General features: G+C 37.3%; 1 protein-coding gene across 4 annotated transcripts in view; it reads right to left on the bottom strand.

Annotated features, from left to right (window-relative positions):
• Positions 1-2,034: 2,034 nt before the first annotated feature.
• The window catches only part of BACH1 (BTB domain and CNC homolog 1), a 44,353-nt gene continuing 20,857 nt past the window's right edge, over positions 2,035-25,530 (bottom strand). For 2 of the 4 annotated variants that reach the window (XM_036926308.2, XM_036926309.2), the window contains exons 2-5: positions 17,662-17,955; positions 13,280-14,626; positions 11,433-11,639; positions 2,035-5,807 (exon numbers count right to left, since the gene is read on the bottom strand). In XM_036926308.2, the coding sequence (XP_036782203.2) occupies positions 5,352-5,807; positions 11,433-11,639; positions 13,280-14,626; positions 17,662-17,895 (2,244 nt within the window). In that variant the 5' untranslated portion in view covers positions 17,896-17,955 and the 3' untranslated portion in view covers positions 2,035-5,351. The other 2 variants (XM_057503898.1, XM_057503896.1) reach the window with 2 other exon arrangements.

Below are 25,530 nucleotides of genomic sequence, written 5' to 3'. Positions count from 1 at the left end.
GGGGTGGAGCAGGATGGGGGAGTAAGGGGTGCATTCATGACCTTCACTGGGGCCTGCCTGCTTCTCTTTGGGCTATCTTGCTGCTTCTCTTCCTGCAAACTTTTCAAAGCCCCCTGACTCACTGCTCCCACATGATTCCTCTCCATGTTCTTCCCTTAACTTCTTCACTCACTCCCTAAATTGGGAAAAATAAATTGGGGAAGAACACCTGGCTGTTCTCTGCCCAGCACATTCTTCCTCTTGGGATATGCCTATCTCCCAGGAGCAGCACTGCCCCCTGCCCTCCACACCCCCATACTGGAGAGTAGGGGCAGTACAGGTGGTGCAGTGCTGCTGAGAACATCTCCCTGCACGGAAACAAGGAGTGGGCAAAAGTTACTTCCAACAACAGGAAACAAGTCAATTTGGCAAACTTGCCCATTCTCGAGTTCCTGCTAGACTCTCACACTAAGCTACTCTTTCAACTACTTTTTAACAGTAATTGAGGTTTCATTTTGGTTTCTCATCCACCATTCCTTCATCTTATTTCTCTGTTCATAAGTCAGCAAAGGAGTATGAAATGTTTCTCTGGAAACCCATTTGTGAGGGGGCAGTATTTAGAGACATGGAGAAATCAAAATCAGAAGACTATCAACTTTGGGTAGTAAAATGTACATGTGATCTCAATCTTGTGCAGCTACGCTGTGTGCTGGAGGCCAGGGAATTTTAACTGGGTGGTATGTGGAGGCTTGTATTTAGACCTGGTGGTTTCTACAGGACTGCAGTTTGCCTGAGTAAGAGGTTTGAGACCAGCCTGTGAGCATTCTGAATCTGCAGGGTCATTGTAGCTTATGGTACTTCACTCACAGGATGTGAGTTTGTGTAGTGTCCCAACTGCACTCATTGGGCCTTTGAAATAAGCCGAACAGGCATCTTTAAGCAAAAGGCACCAAGACTTCATCAGGGGTGTGGGTCACTCTCACAGGAACACTGTCATTCTTTGGAGGATTCATGGTTGCACTGACTCAATGCCAAGGACCTGAAATGCCTCAGAGTTAATGAGACACGCACAAAAAAAGCGTTTGTGCCACCTTTTTGAAAATGATCCCATCTCCAGCCATTACAGCAGTTATCCCAGGAAAAGTCCCAGTCCCAGAGCACAGTACCTGCAGTGCCTAAAGGTTGTGGTAGATACTCAATGACAGCTGAGGGAAGAAAAGTATGGAGAAAATTTACCACCTGTGAACTTAAGTTCAACTGGCAGAAATACCCTCAAAAGCTCCCCCTTGGTGGGCTTGAAGAGGCCTTAGAAAGTGGGTGCACTGTGGTGTAAAATAAATAGCAGGCAGCAGGCCTCTGGGTGTTCCTCTGCAACACCAGCAGCAGGCGTTCAGCTGGGGCAGGCAACTGCTTGCAGTCTCCAGGGACAAAGGAGACTTCATAGGGCCTTTAGACATACCTTGAAAGAATATGTGTTCTTAGGTCCTCATAGAAGTGAAATCATCCCTCAGAGACGGCTTTCTTAGGTCTGAACACTGTAAGTCTGCCTAATTAGAGTTTACTTTTAGCTAATTCACTAAGTCAAACAGCTACAAAGCTGTGTCCTCCCACCTGGCCTCATGAGCAATGTAGACTTTACCCACCCCCAGTTTATTTCTCAAACGGCCCAGACCATGCTCTGCATCACCAATAAGTCTGAGCAGCTGCTCAGCACGATTACAATGTTTTGATTAGGAGTCGAATATAACACAGAAGAACGGACTCAGCAGGTTAAGTCTTTAAAAATTACGGACCAATAGAGATAGCACCCCCTTAAAAAGCCCTACATCTCTATGCAAAGTCTGAAATTTGCTAAATCAGAAGCAAGGCTAAAATCTGCACCTCATCGAACTCTTGAGTGCTGGGAATATTTTTAGGCATGATAATCTTATAATGAAAGATTCCCTCACACAAATGCCATAGTCATAGTGATTAATGATCAAAAGACTAAAATTAGTAAATTCATACGGGAGGTGAGAAAATGGAAATGGAGTGTACAACTCTATTTAATCAGAAGCAATTTTAGAGAATTTTATTTAACTGTTAATTTATCACCAACGTCTAACATTTATAGTTCTGCTACATTTGGATAAGCACATTAGGAAGCAAATGTAAATTAAATGCTATGACAGTTTACTTTCAATGAAACATGATCTTGATAGTTTATGGGTATATAAATTTAGTGGTTTTATTGCATTGTTAGAAAATTATATTATGAAAGATACAAAAAAAATTCAATAGATGTTATTTGTTTATTTTACATTTGACATACCATCTTTGGCCATTATGGCTTTAAATTTTCACTCTGCCCAACAGGTTTCAAAGAACAGTTTATTACATGCCTTAATAAAACACTTAAAATATTTACAAATTCAAAATAGATGTTTCATTGACTGAGAAAAGTTCACCTGAGAATCATTACATTGCCATTTGTTTTTTTCCAAGTTGTTAATGTGACTGAATGTCCACATGCAACCTGTATCGTCTACTGCATCGAATATATTTAATTCCTTATTTAAAACTGGTTAAGCATTAAGCTATAGTAAACTGTTACAAAATTTACAGATGAACAATCAAGATTTATATCCGTTTTTTTTAATATAACAATTTAACAAATTATTTGCTATAGTGTATAATTGAAATAATAAAAATGTTAAGGTAATGTTATTTTACTGAGTTACACCTAACAACTTTTTGAAAATCACAAACACTGAGAAAACCAACTCAAAAAATTAGGAACAATAGTCATGTAAATATGAAACATACAAACTGAAAATAACCTTTCCAGAATTCTGCATGAAGGAAAAGATATATATTGTATACACATAATCCTGTCATTTGTCCTCTGCAACCTCAAAAAAAAAAAATCAACTTAAAACAAATTTTCTTAGAAAAAACTTTAGAAGTTAATGTTAAAATAGGCATAAATGTGTAATGCTATGCAATATATAGAAAACTTCCCCAACTTATGGCCAAAAGACAAAAGATAAAATCTTTATCTCTGTCTCTCTGTATTACACCTTGAAAATCATGTAGGTATGAGGTAGTGTAGTTATTTGTATTACATGCTGGCTATTAAAAGTAATGCTGTATTTTACAAAATATCACACTTGGCCAATAATCAGAATATCATTAAAATTAGAACCCTTAATGTTAAACTGTTTATCTACAGAAATAAATTTAAACCAAGTGCCTTAAAAATCATATTTAAACTCTGGAGACAGCTAGGTTTTATCATAAAATACTAATTAACCTTTCAAAGCAGTTATTTACAGTAGCAACTGAAGCAAAAGATTGACATTTGCACATACACAAACTGATATGACAAACAGCTGAGTGTACACTGAGGTAGGAAATCAAGGATTCCATTGGCTTGTACAAGATTTTACATTTTGTAAACAAGAAGATTTTCTATTATTTTATATTTTGAAGTTAAAATTTTAAATTACAAGTATCAAAGAAAGAAACAGCTACACAAGGATATACATGTATATACACATGCAGACACACACAATTCTGGTATAGTACGGGGTGCATTACCAGAGAATCACCACTCTCCCTGACAAATTCCAGAGTATACTTATAAAAGCCTCTATAAAATAAACAAGCCCAACTAGCTTTCTCTTACAACTAAGTCAGGAACAGAGATAATAAACAAACCACTTAAAATATACTAGCAGTATCTCCCCCATACCTGCCTCAATCAAAAAGGTGACACTTGACAAATTACTTGAAATATCAAGTCTGGTCCCATCTACTGTCCCAACAGAGGTCTACTTGCTTCAGACTCATTCGTACACCATTAATAGTTGTCTCCCACATAAACTACACAGGTCCTTCACTATATGCAGGATGCAATCTGTAGAAGTCTTTCTCTCAGGTGTCTGATCTTGGTGAAATGAAGGCTTTTCTAATCCAATCACTATAAATTGTTCCTTTGCACCCTTTAACACTGGGTTCTTCAAATGTTTCTGTGAATATGAATATATGCAATTCTTTTTAGTTGTTGAGAAGGTCCATTGTATGTCACTTTCATTTGACTCTCAAACAAGCCTACAATACCAGAACAGTTTAGAACCACTGCAAAATGCTGTGGGGTAGGCACTGAGAACATAAAAACTATAGTTTGAAAAAGAATTAAATAAACGCAAAGACTGACTTTCAAATGCCCAAGTCAAAATGATTTGTGTGCCTTGTATACCAGATCTGGGGAAGAGAGAAAGATTAAATCTGGCTTCCAAATTCAAACCCACAATGTAGTAAGATCAAGTTTCATCCTATTTCACAAACCCACAGGGATATTCAGATACATTTTTATCTACAAAGAATCTTTTTACAAGTAAACCACAGGACGTCAAAAATAGGATGAAAAATGGACTGCCACTCCTGATAAATGTAGGCAATTTTCTTTTCCCGTAATGTCTGGTTTTCTTGCATGGATGACCTATGGCGGGAAGGCAAACAGCCTTGGATTTTGGTAAACTCTCCATGATTCTAGGACAACTAAGACTATGCTGTCAATGCATTCATTCCGGCCACTGTATCCCAAACCCCAGCTTTTCTTCCCAAGGAACAAGAATGTTAGGAAACAGAAAGATGATGATGGACCCAAAGGTGGTAGAGACTTAAGAGAAAAAAAAGGCGGGGGGAAATGTCCCTTTATCTACTGTTTTTGCAGCTAGAATTTCTAAAGTCAACATTGAGGAGGAGCAGAAGCCTCTGCCTTCAGCCAGCTGCCTGTCCCCATTCCCTAAATAATCCCAGTGTAGTTTAGGAATCCCAAAAGAGACCAACTAACCAATCATCTCTGGTTTTAGTAGAAGCTGAAGAGCAACACTTCAGGATTCAGGCAAGGTGAACTACATAAATATTCACAAGCAGTTGACACCTTACTTCTGAGTAGAACTAACTCTATCAGCATTACTTGGGGAGAATTTTCTTTTAAACCAGTATGTTGCCAAAAGGTCATATTATTAAACTTCTGCAGGCTGCTTCTTTAGTAGGAACCCTCTCTGCAAGCATCTCAAGCTGTAAATTGTTTGATACACTACAGTTTTCCATTCTCTTATTTTGAATACTGAGAAGAGGTATTACTAATAGTTATCACTTTAGAACATGAGTTTTTAAAGCCTTAGTACAAATCACATATGTGATTTTCCCATACCCAGGAGGGAAATCATTTCAGCATCTCCTGTGGAAGTCAAGGAAAAGTCAGGTTGACTTCAGCAAGTTCCCTTAATAACAAACTGTGAAACAGATGGTTATACCAGACCTTCAGGACAATGTCAAAACTACAGTAGAAAATGAGATGTTTTGAAAAAAGTGATTCAAGTTTATTCATCAGTAGTACATTTATCGGTCATCTGCTGGCAGAAATCTGAGATGCCACCACTCTGCCGACAAGGTTCCACAAGCCCGGCTTGCTCGGGGGCACCAGGGGCAGTGGGCTGTGACTCCTGGCCCCGTGCACAGCCCAACTCACTGCTCTTCATGCTGGGATGGCAAGGGCTTTGCTCACACGCAGGTGGCACAGCTGGAGGCCCCACAGGTGAACTCAAAATTGACGGTAAGGCAAGTTCACAATCAGGAATACTTTTTTCTTTGTCAGAAATTAAAAATGAAAGCGGGCAATCTGAGGCTGAGTACTTGGCGAGTATCTGTATTTGTTCTTGACTTAGAGCTGCTTCTTTACAGACTTGCTGGCAAAGTCCAGTTAGGTTCTGCTTTGTCTCCCCCAGAGTCGACAAAATGTGATCTCTTTCCTTCAACAAGCTCTCCTTTTCATTTTGCTGTGAAGGCAGGAAATAGAATACAAGTACTTACGTTTATTGGCTCAGTCAGCCTCCCTAAGATGATCAAATATTACATCCATGGTATCTTCTCATCAAATAAAATCACATGGAATTTTGCATCCCTCATCCAAAACTCTTAGGCCTTAGGCATATCTCAGGATTTAGAATTTTTCAGATTTTAAAAAGGTAATATGGATGCACACTTAATTCCTCTAGCAGGGTCTGGGGCAGCACCCCGCTATCAAACATCTTTATTTTTCTAAATAAAACACATTAAAAAATCAAATAATGCACAAAGTAGGATAAATAAAGACTACAAAGGCTTATGTCAGCTTATGTCAGTTTTTTAGCCAAAAAATTTGTGACAAACTTGCAGTTTTCAGAGCTTTTTGGATTTGAGGAGTGCAGACAAACAAGTGTGAACTTGACATTTTGGGTGACTACAATCCAACAAAGTGCAAGTTCACTGATCATAACTTCTGCAACTCAAATCACTGCAAGATTCTAACAATGACCAATATTTGTTAAGCATCTATTTTGTGCCAAATATTTTGCTAAATGTTTTCAAATATGCAACCTCAGCTATGTAATTCACAAAATGACTCTGTTGATCTAAGCATTATTAAGCCCATTTTATAGATGGGACTCAAAGTTTAACATGCCCAGAGTGAGACAGCTAGCAGGTGAGTTACTAAAGTGTGAAGAATTTGCAGGGGACAGATTTTGCATTTATCAATTATTATTTTTGTTGCTATTATTATTATTTAAAATTTTTATCCCTATAGAAGAGTCTACCACAGAATTTTCTCAAAGTTTTCCTGGTTCCTGCCTTTCTATCCGTCATCACTTATTGAGGCTAACAGCATGTCTTTTTCCATTTCTGTCCCTCCTCATCCTTCCTATTCTACCACTGTTGCTCCTAATCTAGTATGAGCTAGGAAACCAAATAATCAAGCTATTTCTAAAGTAAGAGTAAATAAATGTTGGTAGAAGGTCAAAGGCTTCTCTTGTGACACTTATGACAACTTTCTTGGCTTTCTGCTTGTTGGCAGATTCTGGGAGCTGAAGCTGCAGGTTAACACTTAGACACGTTATTTCACAGTGATAATCTACACTGGCCATCCTTTAGATTCCTTTCTGGAGCACAAGCTAAAAGGGTAAAAAGAAACTTGCTTTTTATATAAAATAGTAACAGAGTAAGAAGTACAAAATTTCAACTGCTGACTGACCTTATTAGTAAAAAGTACTGTTACTGTTTAATATAAAAAAATTTTTCTAAAATAATTGTGTGAATCCAGGTAGTAGTTTTTAAATATTTCAAGGGCATCTACTATCTTGAGAAAATATGCAATGACTGTGAAGTGCAAGTTTTTATATTGCAAAGTATTCTCCAACCTGTTCAGATTTTTATACAATTCTTCTGTTTTGAAAAAACTAGAGAGAGGTCAAGAATATATATATTGTTACACATATATATTTATATATAAATGAATAAATAAAACCAAGATCAAAACCAATTTGCTGAACCAGTTCAACAAGCCCATTGTTTTCTTACAGGAAGTTCTATCAGTTTTAGTCTTCTGATAAAATTAGTCTGCAGGTGCCTAAGAGTGAGAACAGCGCCTACTACTACCTGCCCAGGGAGGGAACACATTCAACACGGTCAACTCCCGTACTTCTTTTGATGGCCTCTCAGAAGTCAATCCAAATGAGAATGGAAAAAAGAGTCCAAAACATAAGAAGAATTCTTCCTCAGTCACAAAACTCAGCCATGGACTTCTCTACCAAAGCTGAGATAAATCTCTTTTCAAATAGCAATAGACAAAATTTCAACTGTTCATTGGCCTTTTAAATTAAAAATGGTTAAGCAAAATGAGTATTTGAGCTTCTTCCCAGAAATTACAACTACTACTTAACCTACAGCTACTATGAAGATGACAAATATTTTATAATTTCTGTATCTTTAGATAAACATCAGTATGATCTTAAATATTCTCACTGCTCCTATCCAACTAAGTAAAGGATGACATGACTAAACTCTTTAAATATGTCCCATACAAGATGAGTTGCTTCCTTACAGCAACTAAAACCAGCAGGTACAGTACTTTACCATGACTATTTCTATAAGTTAAATGTTCCGCTCTGTTTTTCTGCCCTTACAGCTAACTCATACAAGGGTAAGTTTCCAGGCAATTAGATGACTTTTTCCACTTCACTCTTGTTTTAAAACAAATTTACTTCAACAGCACTCAGTTTAATAACTGTTAAATAAATAAAAGTAGTTCAACTTCATCATTTCCTGATTATCATTATCAGTCACCTCCCAAACACACTCAGTACCAGTGTCATGCTATTTCTATATTTTAATTTTCTTATAATGTAACTGTATAAATCATAAGTTTGAAGTGCTGTAGCTTTATTCAGATCTATTTTAAAAATGAATAAAATTGGTATTCTGGTACCCTTCCGTATTTTAAGACAACAAAACAAATTTACATCCAAATCCATGTTTTCAATAGCTTGTACACAATATTCATTCAAATATATGAAGTTTTAAAAAAATATTTTAAATATAACTCACCCCAATAAAGATAAGGAGTGGAAGAACTTGGTACCAAAAGAGCCATATGACAGTGACAATTTATTTCAGATTAGAGTATTCACTACTAGAAAATGGTGACTAACAGTTCCTTACAATGTGTAAAATCTCTGTTCACAGAAATATACAAACAACTCTTGAAAATATTAATTAAAAAGCTCAATTTCATTCATAAGAGAAAGAAAAATAAGTTACCATGAGATACTAGTTCTAGCAGACTGGAGAAACCCCAAAGTTAACAGTAAACTCTTTACTGAGATTGTGAGCAGAAGGACACACAAACTCTTCTGGTGGGAAAGCAAAATGCTAGAACACCTACTAAGCAGAATTTATTACATCTAACAAAAGTACAAAAGTATTTACCCTTGATCCAACAATCCCACTTCTAGGAATCTATCCTGAAGACACATGTCCTTAAACATGAAAAAAAACCGTACAAGTTATTCACTGCAACATCCCCAATGTCCACCAATAAGAAACTGGTTTAGATAAACCATGCTATGGTCAGAGCGGAGTACCAAAGAGCTGTAAAAATGATGGCAACCTCTTTGAACTAGGAAAAACATGGAAATCCTGGAAATCACTTGAGTGAAAAGACTAAAATACAGAACAGTATATAGAAAATACTTCTATGTAACAGAAAAGGTAGTAAGAATACACATAAATATTAACCTGTTTTTAGAAACACAGGGGCAAAAAATCCAGAATTAAGCAAAATTCATTTGCTTAATGAAAATGGTTCCCTGTAGGCAACAGCTAAGAATAGGATACATAGACAGGAAGAGATCAAATCTTTGGAGTATAGCTTTTTTCAACAGGTTTCACTTTTGACCAAATAATGTTTTATATATTCAAAAATTAGAAAAACTTGAAGAGCAAATTCTTTAATAAATATAAATAAAGTATTGTATATAAAATTGCTAAGAAAGAATTACTTCGAATAACTTTCAAACTGCAGTACTACAGTATATATTTAAAGACAAAGAAAAGGCTAAAATGATAACCAACAGTATAACAGTAAGAAGAAAAAGGTAATATTTATTGAGTGCTTGAAATGTTCCAGGCACTTTCCTAAATTCCTTGGATGTCTTCACTTATTTAATCCTCACAAAGGAGCATTGCCTCTATAAAGTACTACTATTGTCCCACTTTATGCTTTACGGATGAAAAACCTGAGGGACAGAGAAATTAAATAGCCTGCCCAAAATACAAAGTGCCACAGACTGGAGTCTGATACAGAATTCCGTACTTTTAGCAACTGTATCTTCCACCTCTCTCTGTTGAAGCAAAGGTAGAAGGAGAAGAAAGTCCAAAGAAAATAGCAAGGTCTCTTCATGCTAGATATCTGAAATTTAGTAAAAACATTAACTGCCCAGCCATCCAGTGTCTGACTTCAAAAAATATAAGTAAGACCTGTAAGTCGGGAAATAAAATAGTTCTAAAGGCTAATAGCTATTCTACAACATACCTCTTCATATCCATGTATAAAATAAAGTTCCTGATGAAACAAACTTGGACAATCTACAGCTTTTTTTTTTACTTTGTGTTACTTTCATTTTTTTTGTTTTTAGGAGAGGAAGAAAACTGGATAAACTCTACTGACAGCTAGAAATGATCACTAGCTGAGGGGGATGACAAAAGTATAGGGAAAAGATCTAAAAGTGTAATTTTATTTACATTTCAAACAACTCTACACAACCCAAAATCTCTGCATTACTGAACAGAATAATAACTAAAGATAAAATGCTACACTCTGCCTAAAGGCAAGTAAGTGTAGCATTTAATTCAAAATGAATAATAAGAAAGAATACCAGTGCCTTTAAGTATGGACTAACATATACCCTGAAAGTGCTGGGTAAATATTACTTCATTTGTAACTTCTTGTTTGGTCCTAACCACTTTAACACTCAGCAATATCACATAGGTTTTTTTTTGAATCTCTCATGCCTCCATCTGTAGAACACCTGGTTTCTCTTTCATTTTTTTATACAGATATGTTTCATCTTTTTATGTAGTTAAGCATCTTCATCTTTCTGCATAATTAAGGTATATGCTCAATATATAAATAGTACATTTTCATTTTTCTACTTTTTTGAAGGCATATAAGGGCAGTTTTTTTCTAAATTATTGTTGTTTAATTTCTATTCATAGCTGGAATGAATGTTCATGCTTGATGACTTGCTACAATCACAACTTTAAACTTTCACCAACAATTAGCAAAGATCCAAACCTGAACATTCAAGGAATGTTTTTATACTACTTCTAGGCATTGTTTACCTGCTGTCTCTAACCATATTTTTAGCTTTAGCTAGCCTGCATTATCACCAGTCTTTCTTCATACAATGCTTCCTTCCACCAAGCACTAGGGGAACAAAGAAATATGGATGCACATTAATTTTACCCCATTAGTTTGTTTTTGATGTTGAAATAAAAAAGAGGATTAAATAAATAAAGAATTCTTCTCTCTCAGGGTCTCTGATAGATATTAACATTTCCATGTATTCATATCAGCACGTGACTTGTTTTCCCTAAGACAGAAGACCTAAATTGGTTTGTTTTGGTGTCAAGCAAAACAAGTTATCAAGTCTACAGTTCATTTAAACTAACAACTGGAACATTAGCTTTTACAGACACCAAATGCATCACAAAGAGATTAAAGTACTTTATAATTTCTTAATCTTTATTCAACCACTAAGAATTAGGTCAATAGAAAACTATCCTTAATTTGTGTATCGCTTAACGAAACAAAAGCACCCAGAAAGTTCTCAGCTTACATATTACAGTGAATCAGTAGAACACTTGTATAAATAAATAATCTATGGACACCTTCATTTTTTTAAATGTCCTAAGCTTTCTGAAAATGTCAGATTATTTTCTTAAAATGGTAATTGGTACATTTTAAAATCAATGTATAGTTGAGCATTTACATCTGACTTAGAAATTGAAATAGCTATTTCCTCTACACAAAAGAAAAAAGAAATGAATATGGTAGAATTTAAATAACAAGAAACTTGTATACTTACCAGCTTCTCAATTTCTGATTCAAGATTCTGTATACAGTCAAGCTTTCTCTTGCGACAGCGCTGTGCAGCTATTCTGTTTTTACTTCTTCTTCGAATATCATGGATACAATCCAGTTGTTCTGGAGTTAGTTTGTGCATTTTCAACAAGGATTGAAAATCATTTCGAGAGAGTGAAATTATTCTCTGTGCATTAAATGGCAGTTTTACCTAGGATGTGACAAAAACATTAGTAATTGTTGCTGTATGTTTGTAGATAAACCAAGGAAGAGGAAGACACACTTCCATGTTTTCCACTGAATTTCATTTGACTTACAAAAACACAAGACCTCTATTCCTGATTTCTATACAATCCTTATAAAGAACACTAACAATTGATATTTCTAGTCTATTTTAGAGAGGGTGCAGGAGACAAATAAATTGAAAAGCAGATTTTTTAATCAAATCAAGCAATTAACACAATGTTAATGTATTTAAAATGAAACAAATGTGTTATTTTACTAGGGCATGTTAATATCCCACAGGTATCTTTAAACCTCTTTCTGTGGTATTATTAATGTGTTTTTACCCAAGCCAAAAAAGAAATCTATTTTTATTCTTTGATTTGTATTACTGTGTAATACTGATTTAATACTGGTGTAATTACACTAGCACTTTCTAAAGCATTTCAGAAAATTTATTTTTCTGTCAGAAAAATGGTAGTTTCTCACATTACTCATTTTTAAAAGCTGCACATTTCACTAGTCTATGTAGAAATGGTTAGAAAAACTTATGAGTATTTTAAAAGTCATTTTCAACATACTTTAGTTTGGAAAAAGGGGAAGATAATTTTCTTTAAATAACAAAACTGCAGAACAGTTTAATTACATTGATTATCAAACTGCAAATGAAACACCGGTCAGTTTTTCTGACAACCTACTTAGTCTGTCTTCCAAGCTTACAGAAATTAGTAACAAAATGTTTTATAATGTCTTAAAAGTGTTTTACTTTTAACATTCTTTTCACAGTTCCCAACACTAGATTTATAAATTTCACAAAAAAATCTATAGATGTAACACATGCATACATAGTACTTCTTAAATCACCCATCACCTCCTTCCAAAATCAAGGCAACAAAACGTCTTCCACTCTTTCAAACCCATGTCATCCAACAGCTATAAAGCCAGAGAAAATGATAGTTAACTAAAAAGCCCTTATAATTACTGGAATTACAGTAATGTTTTATAAAAAGCAGCCATTGAACACAAACGTTTTTACACAGAGTACACAGATCAAACTTGGTATGATGAATGTCATACAAGCAACATGTAACTCATGCTAAACTATTAAGACATTCATTAAATTAATAGCTGAAATGGCAAAGGGAAAATGTAAAAATTAATGGCTATGAAAAACTAATATAAATAAAGCTCTGCATTTGAAGCCACATTCATACAATTAGTCACTGCTAAGTCATTACTAACCGACTAGTCACAGGTCTAGAGATCCTTGTGGCCATGACCAAGACTAAATGTTTGCTGTACTTTTCCAGAAGTTAGCACGTAATGATCATAGAATCCTTATTCTTTTTCCTCTCGGGACATGGCATTTGATTTAAACAGTTTAACAGCAAGTGCAAATCCCTCCACGGTTAACATAAATACACCTGGCTTGAAATACATGAACACAGAAATCCTCCCAACTTCATCACACTTGTTTGGTATTGATCACAGTTTAACTAACCATGTACAGTCTGCTCTTTACTTCCTCAGCCTGCTCATATCCCTAGTGGTGCAGCAGGAGCTAGCACACAGTTAACCTCACTTCATGGTTGTAAAACAGTGACTTAACAACATTCATTTTCCCCTCACCTCACATTCTTGTTCTCTGGCTGAACAGGGCTCACTGTCTCCTTCAGTATCCGTCTCAGAGTCGTCTCCCAAGCTAATCACACAAGCATATGGACAAGGTTCCTGCTGGGGTTCTGAAACATAATCATCACTTCCAATTTCCAAATTGCTAGAACAGCCTTCAGTACTCAGAGTACTTATAAAAGGGCAGTTGACAGAGCTTAACGTAGTGAAAGTCCTTTGACCCGGTTCTGGGCTCTCGCTGATCCTGATTCCTAACCAGGGACACTCAGACCGCTTCTGTGAGTAAACCTGTCCGGAACCATCTTTGGCTGCAGGTGAGAACTGTACCTGGCAAGGAGAGTCTGTGCTGCAAATGTCACTCCAGAAGCCCCTTGCCAGGTGTTCGGCCACTTCCCGCTCCACACTGCTCCGCTCGCTGGAGGCAAGGCTACCATCTTCCCTGGAGCCAGAGTCAGATTTCAAATGTAAATCTTGACTTTCACCAAATGTTTTCTCTTCTCGAACATCTGTACCTGATAAAGGCTTTTCTGTTAACACTGCTGTGTTCTGCATACCAGCAAAATTCAAGTCACCATATTGGTCGTACGTGTGTAAAAGAGACAGAGAATAGAGCCCATGAGGGTCTGAAGAAGAACTGTGAGAGAAAGGATTCACTTCGCTTTTTTCTGATGGGCACTGAGAAGCAGGATCTCTCTTCTTGGTTTCCACATGTTCCATTGCTACTTTACTTTCTTCACATTTTAAAATCACCTGCAAATCTGCACAGTCCTGTGTTCCTCCTACACATTCATTTTCCAGTGTCTCATTTTGCTGAACTGAAGACGTGTGAATATCTTTGACACTGGATTCCACAGTACGGACTCTGTCAGTTCCAAATGCTTTTTGGAATTTTCTGTATTTGGGGCATAAAGACGGCAAAGCCAGAGCAGCATCCTTTTCTAAGCACATGGATTCATATGTCTGACTGGCACTGTCTTGAAGAGGAGGTGATATTTTTGTGTTTCCTTGATACCTATGGAGTTTCCACTGAGGAGGAGTCTGAACATTTTTATTTTCCAAAAACTCCTCCACTTCATCAATTTCTAAATCCCTCTGGTCCAAAAGGGAAAACTTAAGGTCTGTTTTCTGACATTGTGATGGGATGCATTTTTTTCTTGGGCATTCTTGCTGGTCTGCCGTGGAGTCCAAAAATTTAAATTTGAGAAACTGAAAGCAGGATTCCTCAATATCATGCACACCTAAAAATGCCACACACTTGCACACTTCATCCACATTCTCCTTACTTAGAATCAGTTTAGCAGTGTAGGCAAACTGAATTAAAGGTTCAAATCCTTTAACTGTCACCTGTTAATACACAAAATAAAAACAAACATGTCACTTGAAAGCTGTCTAATAGATACAAGACAAGCAGAAGAGGAACAGAGATGAATAACTTATTTGTGATTAAGTACAAAATAAGTATTTTGATTTGGTAAAGAAAAAATATTCTTCTAGGACATGTAAAGCTAAGGGAGTCTGGAAGAGCACACTTACCACCTTATTCTTTGGGACCACATCCTCCACTCTGTAAACCCCATTCTTAATGATACATGAATTATAGTTTACTCATGTGAGGGAAAGGCATAAACATTACCACAGTTTTTCCACATTAGCTAAAATAAATCATCTAGAAATAAAGCAGGACAGACACAACTTGCAACACATACGTAGTCAAGTGCCATGAGTCCACTGCCATCCTAGCTCCATGTCATCACTGTATTCCAAACAATTCCAACTGCTATAAGCTACAAATGTGAAATCTTAAGGATAAAAAATATATATATCTAAAGCACTTACAGTAGTCCTGATCCATGGTAAATGCAGCAAATGAGACCTACTGTCTTTATCTCATGCCAGCTACTTCTAATAAAATCTTCAGAGTTAGACTTAAAAAGTGATCTAAGTGAAAAAGCATGCCTAGTACCATTTCAGCAGAGATTCATGGACTTAGGTAACAAAACCTTTAAGCAGAAATGTGCACATTTACATTGAACCTGCCTCTACAAAGTGAGGGGCAAAGGGAAGCCACTGAAGTGCAGAGAAAACCTTGTTCTGGGTTAAAAATAATTAATTTTAAAACACTGAGTTCCTGTAAAAATAATCAAGATGTTATAATTTTTTTGTGATCTTCTTAAAAACATGCTGTTATGAGCACTTAACTTTCAAATGGCTAAAATAAAAAGTAGTGACACCACCAAACACTGGTGAGGATTTGGAAAAACTGGATCACTCAAACATTGCTGGTGGGAATGGTACAGCCACTTAGAAAAACAGTTCAGTAGCTTCTTATAAAACTAAACACGCAACTACTGTATGACCCACAATTGCACTCCTGTTCTTTTAACCCAGAGAAATGAAAAGTTACGTTTCATTATAAAAACTTGTCCACAAATGTTCACGGCAACTTATTTGTTAACAGCCAAAAAGCCAAATGAGCCTCATTTCTTTCAATGGGTGAATAGTTAAATAAAAACTGATACATCCTTACTATGGAATGCTACTTGGCAATAGAAAGGAATAAACTACTGATCCACACAACCTGGATGACTCAGGGGAAGTATGGTTAAGTAGAAATAAGCCAGTCCCAACAGGTCACATACTGTATGGTCCCATTCAATGTTTTTGAAATGGCAAAACTTAGAAAAAGAAGCCAGATTAGCAGTTGCCAGTGGTTAGAGATGGAGGGAGAGAGTAAGAGAATGAGGCTGGAGGGTGGGAAGGAAGTGGGTTTGATTATGAAAAGGGAACACAAGGGATCCTTGAGTATTGGACGTTCAGTATCTTGACTATGCCAGTGGATACATGGACCTCCACAGAGGATAGAACTGTACAGAATTTCAGACACACACACACACAGACACACACACACAACTTAGTATAAGCAAAACTGAGGAAATCAGAATAAGATGTGTGGATTGTACTAATGTCAATATCCCAGTCAATATCCTGATATTATATTGTAATTTTACAAAATATCACCATTGGAGGAAATTGGGCAAAATGTACTAGGGATCTCTGCCTTATTTCTTAAAACTGCATGTGAATTTGCAATTATCTCAATAAGTTTAAAAAATTTTTAAATAAGTTCAAATAACCAACAAAGGCTTTTAAGATAGTGAGTTTTTTGTAACAATATTTTCAGTCTGTCGCTATGATAAAACACTTCAAATATTTGAAAACTTAGGATTTACACTCAAATTATAATGAATGAATACATACATCCATATACATACATGCATACACCTTTTCTCTCATGTCCATGAATCAAACTGTACTCTGACTGGAAAGTCTTACTAAGTAATTTGAAAATATAGACCATAATAAGTGTTTCTTTTTAAAAACAATGACTAACCTACTGTTGGTCTTTCTTGTCATTTTCCTGGAATTGCATTATTTGCTCTGACCACTGCCATACAACTAACTAACAACCTGCTGACTCCCCAGACTGTAACTACAGTTTCACGGAAGTATGCATGGCCAGCAACAAGCTAAACTGCAGCCTTGGTATCCATCACAGAGCAGCCCACACAGGCCTGAGATACTCAAAGTTGTTCTACCAACTTTCTTCAAATTCCTCTTAACAACTTCTAATCTGTGTCCCAATGCCACAGGCTCAATGCTCTTCTAGATGCAGTTACTAACTAAATAAAGCAAGCTGTTCTAAGGACAGTCAGTGTAACCAGCACTCTCTGGCCCAGAGAGAGGACTCTGGAAGCAGGATGTTACCAAGAACCCAAACATGTAGGTGCATAAGTCCCTCAACTAGCTGGTGGGAAAAAGGTGTGTAAAAACGACGTTCTGTAAATATGATACAAATCTTTTTCCTACGAGTGCATTAGGCCCAATCTTAAGACAGAAGAAAGGGGAGAGTGAGAACACTTATATAGCACCTCCTTTCCATGAGGGTAAGTTTTAGAAAAATGGATGACTTACAGAACCCTAACCCCAAACACAAGTTCCCATCATAGAAAAAGGTCCAAAGGGAGAGAATGGCACATAGCAGCGCCAACCTTGTGCATGACCAGTCCAACTGTCCATAATCCACTGGCAGTTCCCTGCTTTAGACATTTTATCAAAAATAACCTAACAGTGGGTCAAGTTGTTCAACTGCTCAATAAATATTAACTAACATCCAAAATAAATAATTTTACATGTAAAGTGCCATGATTTCTATGAAAAAAGTTAAAGAAATGTATTATTGCAAAACCTGGGAACTGCTCCTTGGCCTTGTTACATAGAGGCTGTGTTTTATTTTTAACTTTATAAACCATAAGAAATTTAATTAAGTTAAATTAAATTAAAATCAGAGTAGTCTCCAGAATCATGGACCTCTCTCTCACCTCTTCTGGGAGAGTGATGTTAAGCTCTGCATCAGCCTGGCCTACAATTCTTGAGTGGAAATAGCTGCTGCATGCTGCCAGCACGGACCGGTGGGCACGGAATCGCTGGCCCTCCACGAGGATGGTGGCGTCGCACAGCACGTCCTTCTTCCGCTGATCATTGAGGCTGAGCAGGACATTGGTGCTGTGCACTGAAGATTCATAGGCAAAAACCGAGCTCTCACTCAGAGACATTCTGCGTAACAAATGGTGTCAGGAAGTTCAGTGAAAGCATGCTTCTAACTGGCCTTGAACCTGTGAAGACATACATGATTGCAGTTCAATGAATCCTGTTAAACTGTTTTTAAAAGTGACAGTGTCAAATATAAAATACTCAACACTAAATGAAAATGAAAAGCCTCTGGAGAACCTAGAAGCATTTACTCAATTTACCTCATTTAAAATAGGTTCTTGATAGCAGTTTTTCTAATTTTAGGAAGAAGGGTTTCAGGATAAGGGAGGGAAGAACTTTTTGAACCAAGGAGTTCATGACTCTCTGAAAGTGATACATTTCATGCTGAGGAGAAAACCTACAGCGAGCAAAGAGATGGGTCTGGGAAATTTCTGGGTAGCATCCCGATCCTGTTGCTTTAAGACATTAATGGGCAGGTGTGAGTAGGTCCCCAGAGATCACACTCTTGGATGGGACTGAACAGTGCAACAGGCCTATGGCAGTCACCACTCTCCATGCCCCATTCCCCAACACTGGACAGCTGTTAAGAGGGCTTTGTGCTTCAACAAGGGACACATTCTATAAAAGGTAAAGTTCCTCTAACAGAAAGCAGCAAATGACTTCTTTAAGAAAAAGACTGAGATTTGTCAGACTAGATCTTAGTCATAAGTCTTTTTATATAACAATCTTTCTTTACACTACAAAATGCTTGCAACAAGTACTATTTCATCATTAAGTAACATGGTTTACCTCAGTTTTCTCAACATATTAAAACATAAAATTATCAAGAATGTACATTTTTTTAAATACACACTAACATATAGTAGCCTCCGAACAGTTTTTGACTTACATTACCAGCACTAGTTCACTATTAGTTTAAAAAAAAAAAAGTTGTCCCAATATATGTATGTTTATCTACGTATTTCGGACACGCACTACTCTCCTTACATTACTTATGCTGTAAAACACAGAGAGGCTGAAAGCAAGAGATTAAGAGAAGCTGTAACATTTTCTTCTGGACCCCAATGGCAGTGGTGAGCATGCCCACCATGGCATGGTGACCAGGCTGGTGGAGGCTGAGAAGCTCCTCCTGGGTGTCGCCATGTCTTCAGGCAGTGGGTGAGGTTCTTCCGACACCTCACTCACTGCCTGAAACATAAAGTCCCCAAATGTTCGGTGACTGAATAAATGTTACCTTGCTCTGGTTCACTATACTCCAAACAAAAAATGAAAGGAGAAATGAAGACTAAAGTTCAGACAGACCAGGCCAGGGGTGAATTCTGCCTCACAGACGGGCTGTTCTGGTCACAAACACATGAAATGCATCTACAGATGTTATTCTACTTATTTTATTTTTTAAATGCTCAATATAGCTAAAATGTTAAGTTCCTCAGAAGTAGTCAATGAAAATAAAATCTCTCATTATGTGGTTTAACTTTTAAACTCTATCCAAGGTTAAGGAGCACAACCTATCATTTACCAATTTAGCTCACCATATGGAATCCTAGCAACTTCAAAATTTTGCACTAGAACTAACTGGACTTTTGGGTTGTGCCCATATGGAAGAGTAGTAAATTTCCTTCAGCAAGTGGTCTTAATATTTCTGTTATCAACACAAACTATTAGTATTAGGAATAGTAAGGAAGAACTTTCATTCACAGAAACTATGTACACCTCATGTGTGCAGAACCACAAAGACCACTGCCCTCCACTTTCTCTAAGACTGTACCCTCCCCCTGCCAAGCCAGACTCAACACTGACCACTGCCTTACTATGTTCCTGCACCCAAGTCCCCAGCCTTCTTACTCTTTCCTGGCATCTGCCTTGCAAGCCATTAAAACTACATTAATCTGACTTTCACACCTCATCATTTGGCAGAACATAGGACAGCCAGGAAAAACCATAAAAACACGTAGACTGGTGTCACCATAAATTAGTGAGGTGCAATCCCAGGGTCTCAGTGTTGCTTACCAATTCTTTTGTATGTCCCTGTCTCCCGTTCGCCACAAGAGCCTTCCAAGTTGCCACCTACCTCCTCAATGAGCATCTCTCCAGGTGACCACCATAATTGGGATACAATTACAGAAAATATATCCCTCCCCGGATGTCTACAGACTCCCTGTCCTGTTAAAAACAATCCATTAATGTCTGCTTTTGATCTCATACTATCCTTGCTTCTCTGGAATTTGGTACCTTAACACCCTTTCTCACTTACATCCAATCTCTCTACACTGGCTTCTCCTCATAGGCTTTGTTCATGAAAAATACTAAATACTAACAGCAAATTTTCATTAAGCTCTATTCTGCACCAAGCACTGAGCTGAGTGCTAGATACAGCTGGTCTTTAACCCCTCACAATAAGCCTACAACATGGATGCTTACATCATCCCAACTTCCCAGATGAGGAAGCTGAGGCTCAGTGAGCAGGGTCTTGGCCAAGATCAAACATCAGTAAGACAGAGAAGGGAGTTTTGCCTCAAGCATTTAACTACTACATATTCTGTCTGCAGTTAGTATTTGCTGAATGTACAGTATGGACTCACTGAGTAATGTGGGCAGCAAGGTCTCACTAAAGCTATGCATGAGAATAAGGAAATGGGCCTCGCAAAAAGCCAGGAACAAGGGAACTGGACCTGAACTTCAAAAAGGGGACTCTGGACTCTTCACACTGGAACCTAAAGGTTCTCTGGATACCAAGGGGAGTGCAGCAAAAACTATCCTCTACCTTCACTCTAGAGCAGCCGTTAACCCACATGTGCCTGTGTGGCCCTCACCATTCACCTCAAACTCACAAAGAAATTATTCTTGGCTCAACCCCCTGTTGAGGCAGTTCTGGGTGGCACATCACTTCACAGGCTCACAGCCAGCTTACAGATTCGCTGTAAGATACAGATTTGGGTGATATGCTGCAGCTGAGAGAAGCTAGAGACTCAGGTAAAAACCAACAGCCACCCAGGAGGACCCCTCTGAGAGGGGTCAGTCTCCCTTAAAGTGGACTGAGCACACATGTGCCATGTCTGACCTTGCTCCCACCAGAAGCCTGGGACTCACCCCCAACACCTCCCACATTCAGCCCCTGTGTCCAATCTCTAACCGAGACCTGGATCCTCTGCCCCTCCCCATCTGCACTGCCACCATTCTAGTCCAAGCCTTCACTGGCTCTTGTCTAGACAAATGCTGTTCAGCCTTTTGCAATGGCTTACAAGCTCACACATGTACAAATACAGAAAATAAGTGAGACAAAGTTTCACACATCAATATTTAACCCTTACTAATGCAAAGTACTGTGATTTCCACTTTTTTTTTTTTTAATTGTGATCTACTCAATTTCAAGAACCACTAAAGGACCATCACCTCATGCATTGAAAACCCAAATCCTGTGGCTAAAAGCACAGGGTCTAGAATCATACACTGCCTGGGTTCAAATCCCAGCTCTACCACTTACTAGCTGTATGGCCTTGGGCAAGCTGACTAACCCTACAGTCTTGGTTTCCTCATCTATAAAGCAGGGATAACAAAAGCACCTCCCAAGTTGTTGTCAAGTTTACCTGAGATAATGAGGGTAAAGGGCTTAGCACAGTGTCTGGCCCACAGCAAACAAATAATATATACTAGCTGCCATTAATGATGATAACAACAAAAGCTTCATCCCCTCAAAATTCCTCTTGATCCCCTCCAATTCATTCTCCCACATTAAGGATTTCTCCCTTGCCAAAAACCCTACAATGTCTTCCAAATTATGATCTATTCTAAACCCTTAGCATGTCCTCCAAACCTGCACAGTCAGCTTTATTGTTAATCCAGCCTTACCTCAAGGCTTTGCCTTGCTTTCTTGCTGTACTCCAACCCCACCATCCTTCTTCCATGCCCCACTGGCACTAAGCTCCTTCCAATCCCAGGGCCCTTGCACAGGCTGTGCCTCTTTCCTGAACTTTACTCTTCAGCTGCAAACTCCTCACCTTTAGGTCACAGCTTAAATGTCAAAACCTTGCTTAACTTGTTTTCTGCCATAACTCAAGCATATATGAGAGTACCGGGCCCAATTCAAGTATCTGCTTCTGAATAACTGACTTGGCATTTTCAGTACAAATCCAAACCCAGATCATCTATACCTTCTTCCACACAACACAGCTATTCCAACATGTACAGGAACAATGTCAATGAGCCAGGCACTCAGAGAAGTCCTTGCAAAGCTTTTCCAGAGTCAGGTGAACCAACAAGGGGCCTTAGCTCTGGGAACCAGAAACATACCTGCAAGACTTGGCAACTACAGTCAATACAACGGACTTGCATGAGTGAGGTCACCTCAACCTTGGCCTCAGTAGCATGGACCCTACAGAAAGTTATTCTGAAAGCCGTTTTTCTAATTCTGAACACCATCTCAGCAATCCATTTTTACCTAACACAATGACTACATCAGGTGAGAATGACATACATCTGCCATAAATCTGTTAGTCACCTAACATTTTTCAAACCTAAAAAGTAAGATATAGTATCTCCAAGGAACCTTCCAGACCTAAAATTCTCTTAATTTATTAACAACAAATTTAGATTCCTATGTTATACCTGACCTTTCTATATTCTTGGAAATATGTACTATTGTTATAAATTAAAATAAAGGTATGCTGACCTTAGGAATTAGCTGATTCATTTAGTAATGCTGATAGAGGATGAACAGGCATTTTAAAGCTTCCTGTATCTCAATTTGGAAATAACTTCTGCTCTCTGCTCAGTATACACAATTTAAGTTTTAATATGGTTACCATTTGATGTTTTTGCTTTCAAAATGATAAAGAAATAAAACTAGATGCTGTGGCTTTATCACAATTTAATAACTTTAAGGGTATTTTACTTTAAAAAGATTTTTTAAAACCTAAGGTGAATATTAGATCATAGGCCAGACCTACAATACTTCATAACAGATACTCAGAAGGTAACCGTGTATAAAGATAAGTTCCTTGTGTACAGAAGAGCTGGAATTTTGTTTAACTTAAGTCTCACAGGACTTCATGTTTTTTTTTAATTCTCAATGTAGAAGGGAACACAAAATAACCTAACACCAGGGTTCATTTCAAAGAAAAGGACTATTCTCCAAATATTCCTTGTCTTCACTGAACAGCAATGCATTTTCTTTCTACAAGTGATTACCTGAACCACACAGTAGACTCGGTGCCATGAAAATACAAATAGAAGTCCCTAAATTCAAGAACATCACCTAGAGATTTTTTAAATGAAAATGATGCCTAGGGGTAAAAGAGACAACAAAGACTATTATAATCAACTGACATAGGAATGTGGACATACCTAAAAGTATTTATTTGCAATATCTTAAAAAAAAACTACTTTCTGGTCAATTGTCATTTAACTACATACTGAATTAATGAGAAAAATTATTTCCAAAAATAATTCTGTCAGCCAAAGGTTTGTGTGTGTGTGGATGAGAAGTGGTTAGTGACCTTGGATAGCAGACATGGTGCAATGGGCAACTGTCTTGGCTGCTATGTAAAAGCAGCACTCTCCATCTGCAACCTGGTTGAGCTCCTTGACTCCCCCTTCTTTTAGTGACCATCTGAAATTTTTGCCTTTTCCCCCTTACTACTTCTGCCTACCACCACCTCCAACACCCTGTTAACTGCTTCCACCTCTATCAATTTCAGGGCAGGGTCTTCAATGGCTCAGTAGACAGGCAAATTTCTCTTACCACACCACCCTTCTAAGGCTCCCTCCTAAGCTTCAAACTCCCCTAAGTCAGTTGCTGCTACATTGTACCCAAGATACTCAGAGTTCAAGTGTTCTCCTGAAATTAGGTAGCCTTACCTCCTGTTTTGCAAGTGGATGGCAAAGAGCCAACAGTATCACATGTGTACACCTTTAGTCCTTTGCTTTTAAGGGCCTTTATTAAAAAAATTAGTTTTTAATTTAAGGTGCAGATGCTCACAAGTAACTTTTTTAAAACATGGCTTTTCTTGTTACATCACCAATTTGTAAAGAATCTCAACATCAAAAAGTCTGTAGGAGTTTAAATCTGAGACAGTAAGTCAGTATTCTTCCCAACACTTAAGACCTGACTCGCCAGCCAGGAAGAGCCAGGAAGAATAACTCAGTGACCAAGATTTGCTTTTCTTTAATTTTTTGCAGATCTTAATTATTACAACTGTTTAAATATCATATCTAATAATCACATACTCTAAGTTCATTTCTCTCAGCCTTATGAAAACATCTGAAGTATGACTGAATGAGGTACATGGATGAATGTACAAAAAAAGCTGAATGAAAATGGAGAAAAAAAAATTTGGATTAAGTAGCAGATGATCTTACAGCAGCACCAAAATGATAACTTTGTTTTTTAAGGACTTGTACAAAGATATTATGGTTAAATAACATGGAAATCTATGTCAAAACTAGGTACTAAAGATGCCATAACTTCTTTAATGAGAGGTGGGGTTAAGGGAATTGCTACAATGTTTGGCAGCTCATAATTATTACATTTTATGAGGTTTCATACAGGGGAAAGCTGTATTTTTTCCCTTCTCCTAATATTAAAAATTATATATTTAGCAATAAAGATTATATATTGTTATATTTACTTGGTTTAATTATGAAGCTAAAGTTATGCTCAGAGGAGAGAAGCCTGTATAGTTAGAGAAGTTGGAAGGTATTTACAGATTCACCCACTAAGAGGTCAGAAATAAAAGGTTTTTATTTCCCAAGTCAACAAATTCAACTTTGATAATTCTGTTAAGTTTAAAAACAGCTTGAAAGGGAATAAAGGAAGACAGAAGAGAAGGAACACAGGAAATCCAAGCTCCAAAACCAAAATATGAATAATGGATTCCACTGTTTTATACCTTCTTACTACAAAGACTTTAAGAAATGATGAAGTCTCTTATTTGCTTAACATATTTGGCAGCTACTTGATCCTTAATAGGATTGTTATATCTCAAATGAATTTGACTATGTTATGAAAATATAAAGTAGCAACTAGAATTGGCCCACACCAATAAAACTAATGTACTGAATATCTATTTTTTATATGAACTTGTGAGTCACAACTTTATTTACTGAGATATGATTTACATTGAACTACACTATCTAAAGTGTACAATTTAATGAGTTTTGACACTTATATATGTGCATGAAACCACCACCACAATCAAGATACAGAAATGTCCATCACTCCTCAAATTCCACATATCCCTCTGAGGTCCCTCCCTCCCTGCTCCCCTGGCTCCAGGTAACCAATAATTCACTTTATGTTACTGTAAACTAGCATACATTTTCTATAGTGTTTACATAAATCAAATCACATGTTATCAACTCTGGCTTCAAGTTTTCCTCACTCAGCTTTATGTCAATCATATTGCACACATCAGATGTTTGAGGTTCTTTTAATTGCTGAATAATATTCCATTATATGGATAAAGCAAATAAAGATAGACAATTGCACTGTTTCTAGTAGGATTATTATAATAAAGTTTCAATGAACACCTGCATGGACATACACTTTATTTCTCCTTGGTAAATAAACATGTAGGAGTGGAAGAGCTGAGTGATATGGTATGTTTAACTTCTTAGAAATCACTAAACAGTTTTCCAAAGCAATTGTATCATTTTACTTTGCTATCAGAATTACATGGCAATTCTAGTTGCTCCATTCT

Source organism: Manis pentadactyla, chromosome 1 (assembly GCF_030020395.1).
Source record: "Manis pentadactyla isolate mManPen7 chromosome 1, mManPen7.hap1, whole genome shotgun sequence".
NCBI classification, from domain to species: Eukaryota; Metazoa; Chordata; class Mammalia; order Pholidota; family Manidae; genus Manis; species Manis pentadactyla.
The sequence above is the reverse complement of the archived record's forward strand: the minus strand, read 5'-3'. Positions and strand labels throughout refer to the sequence as shown.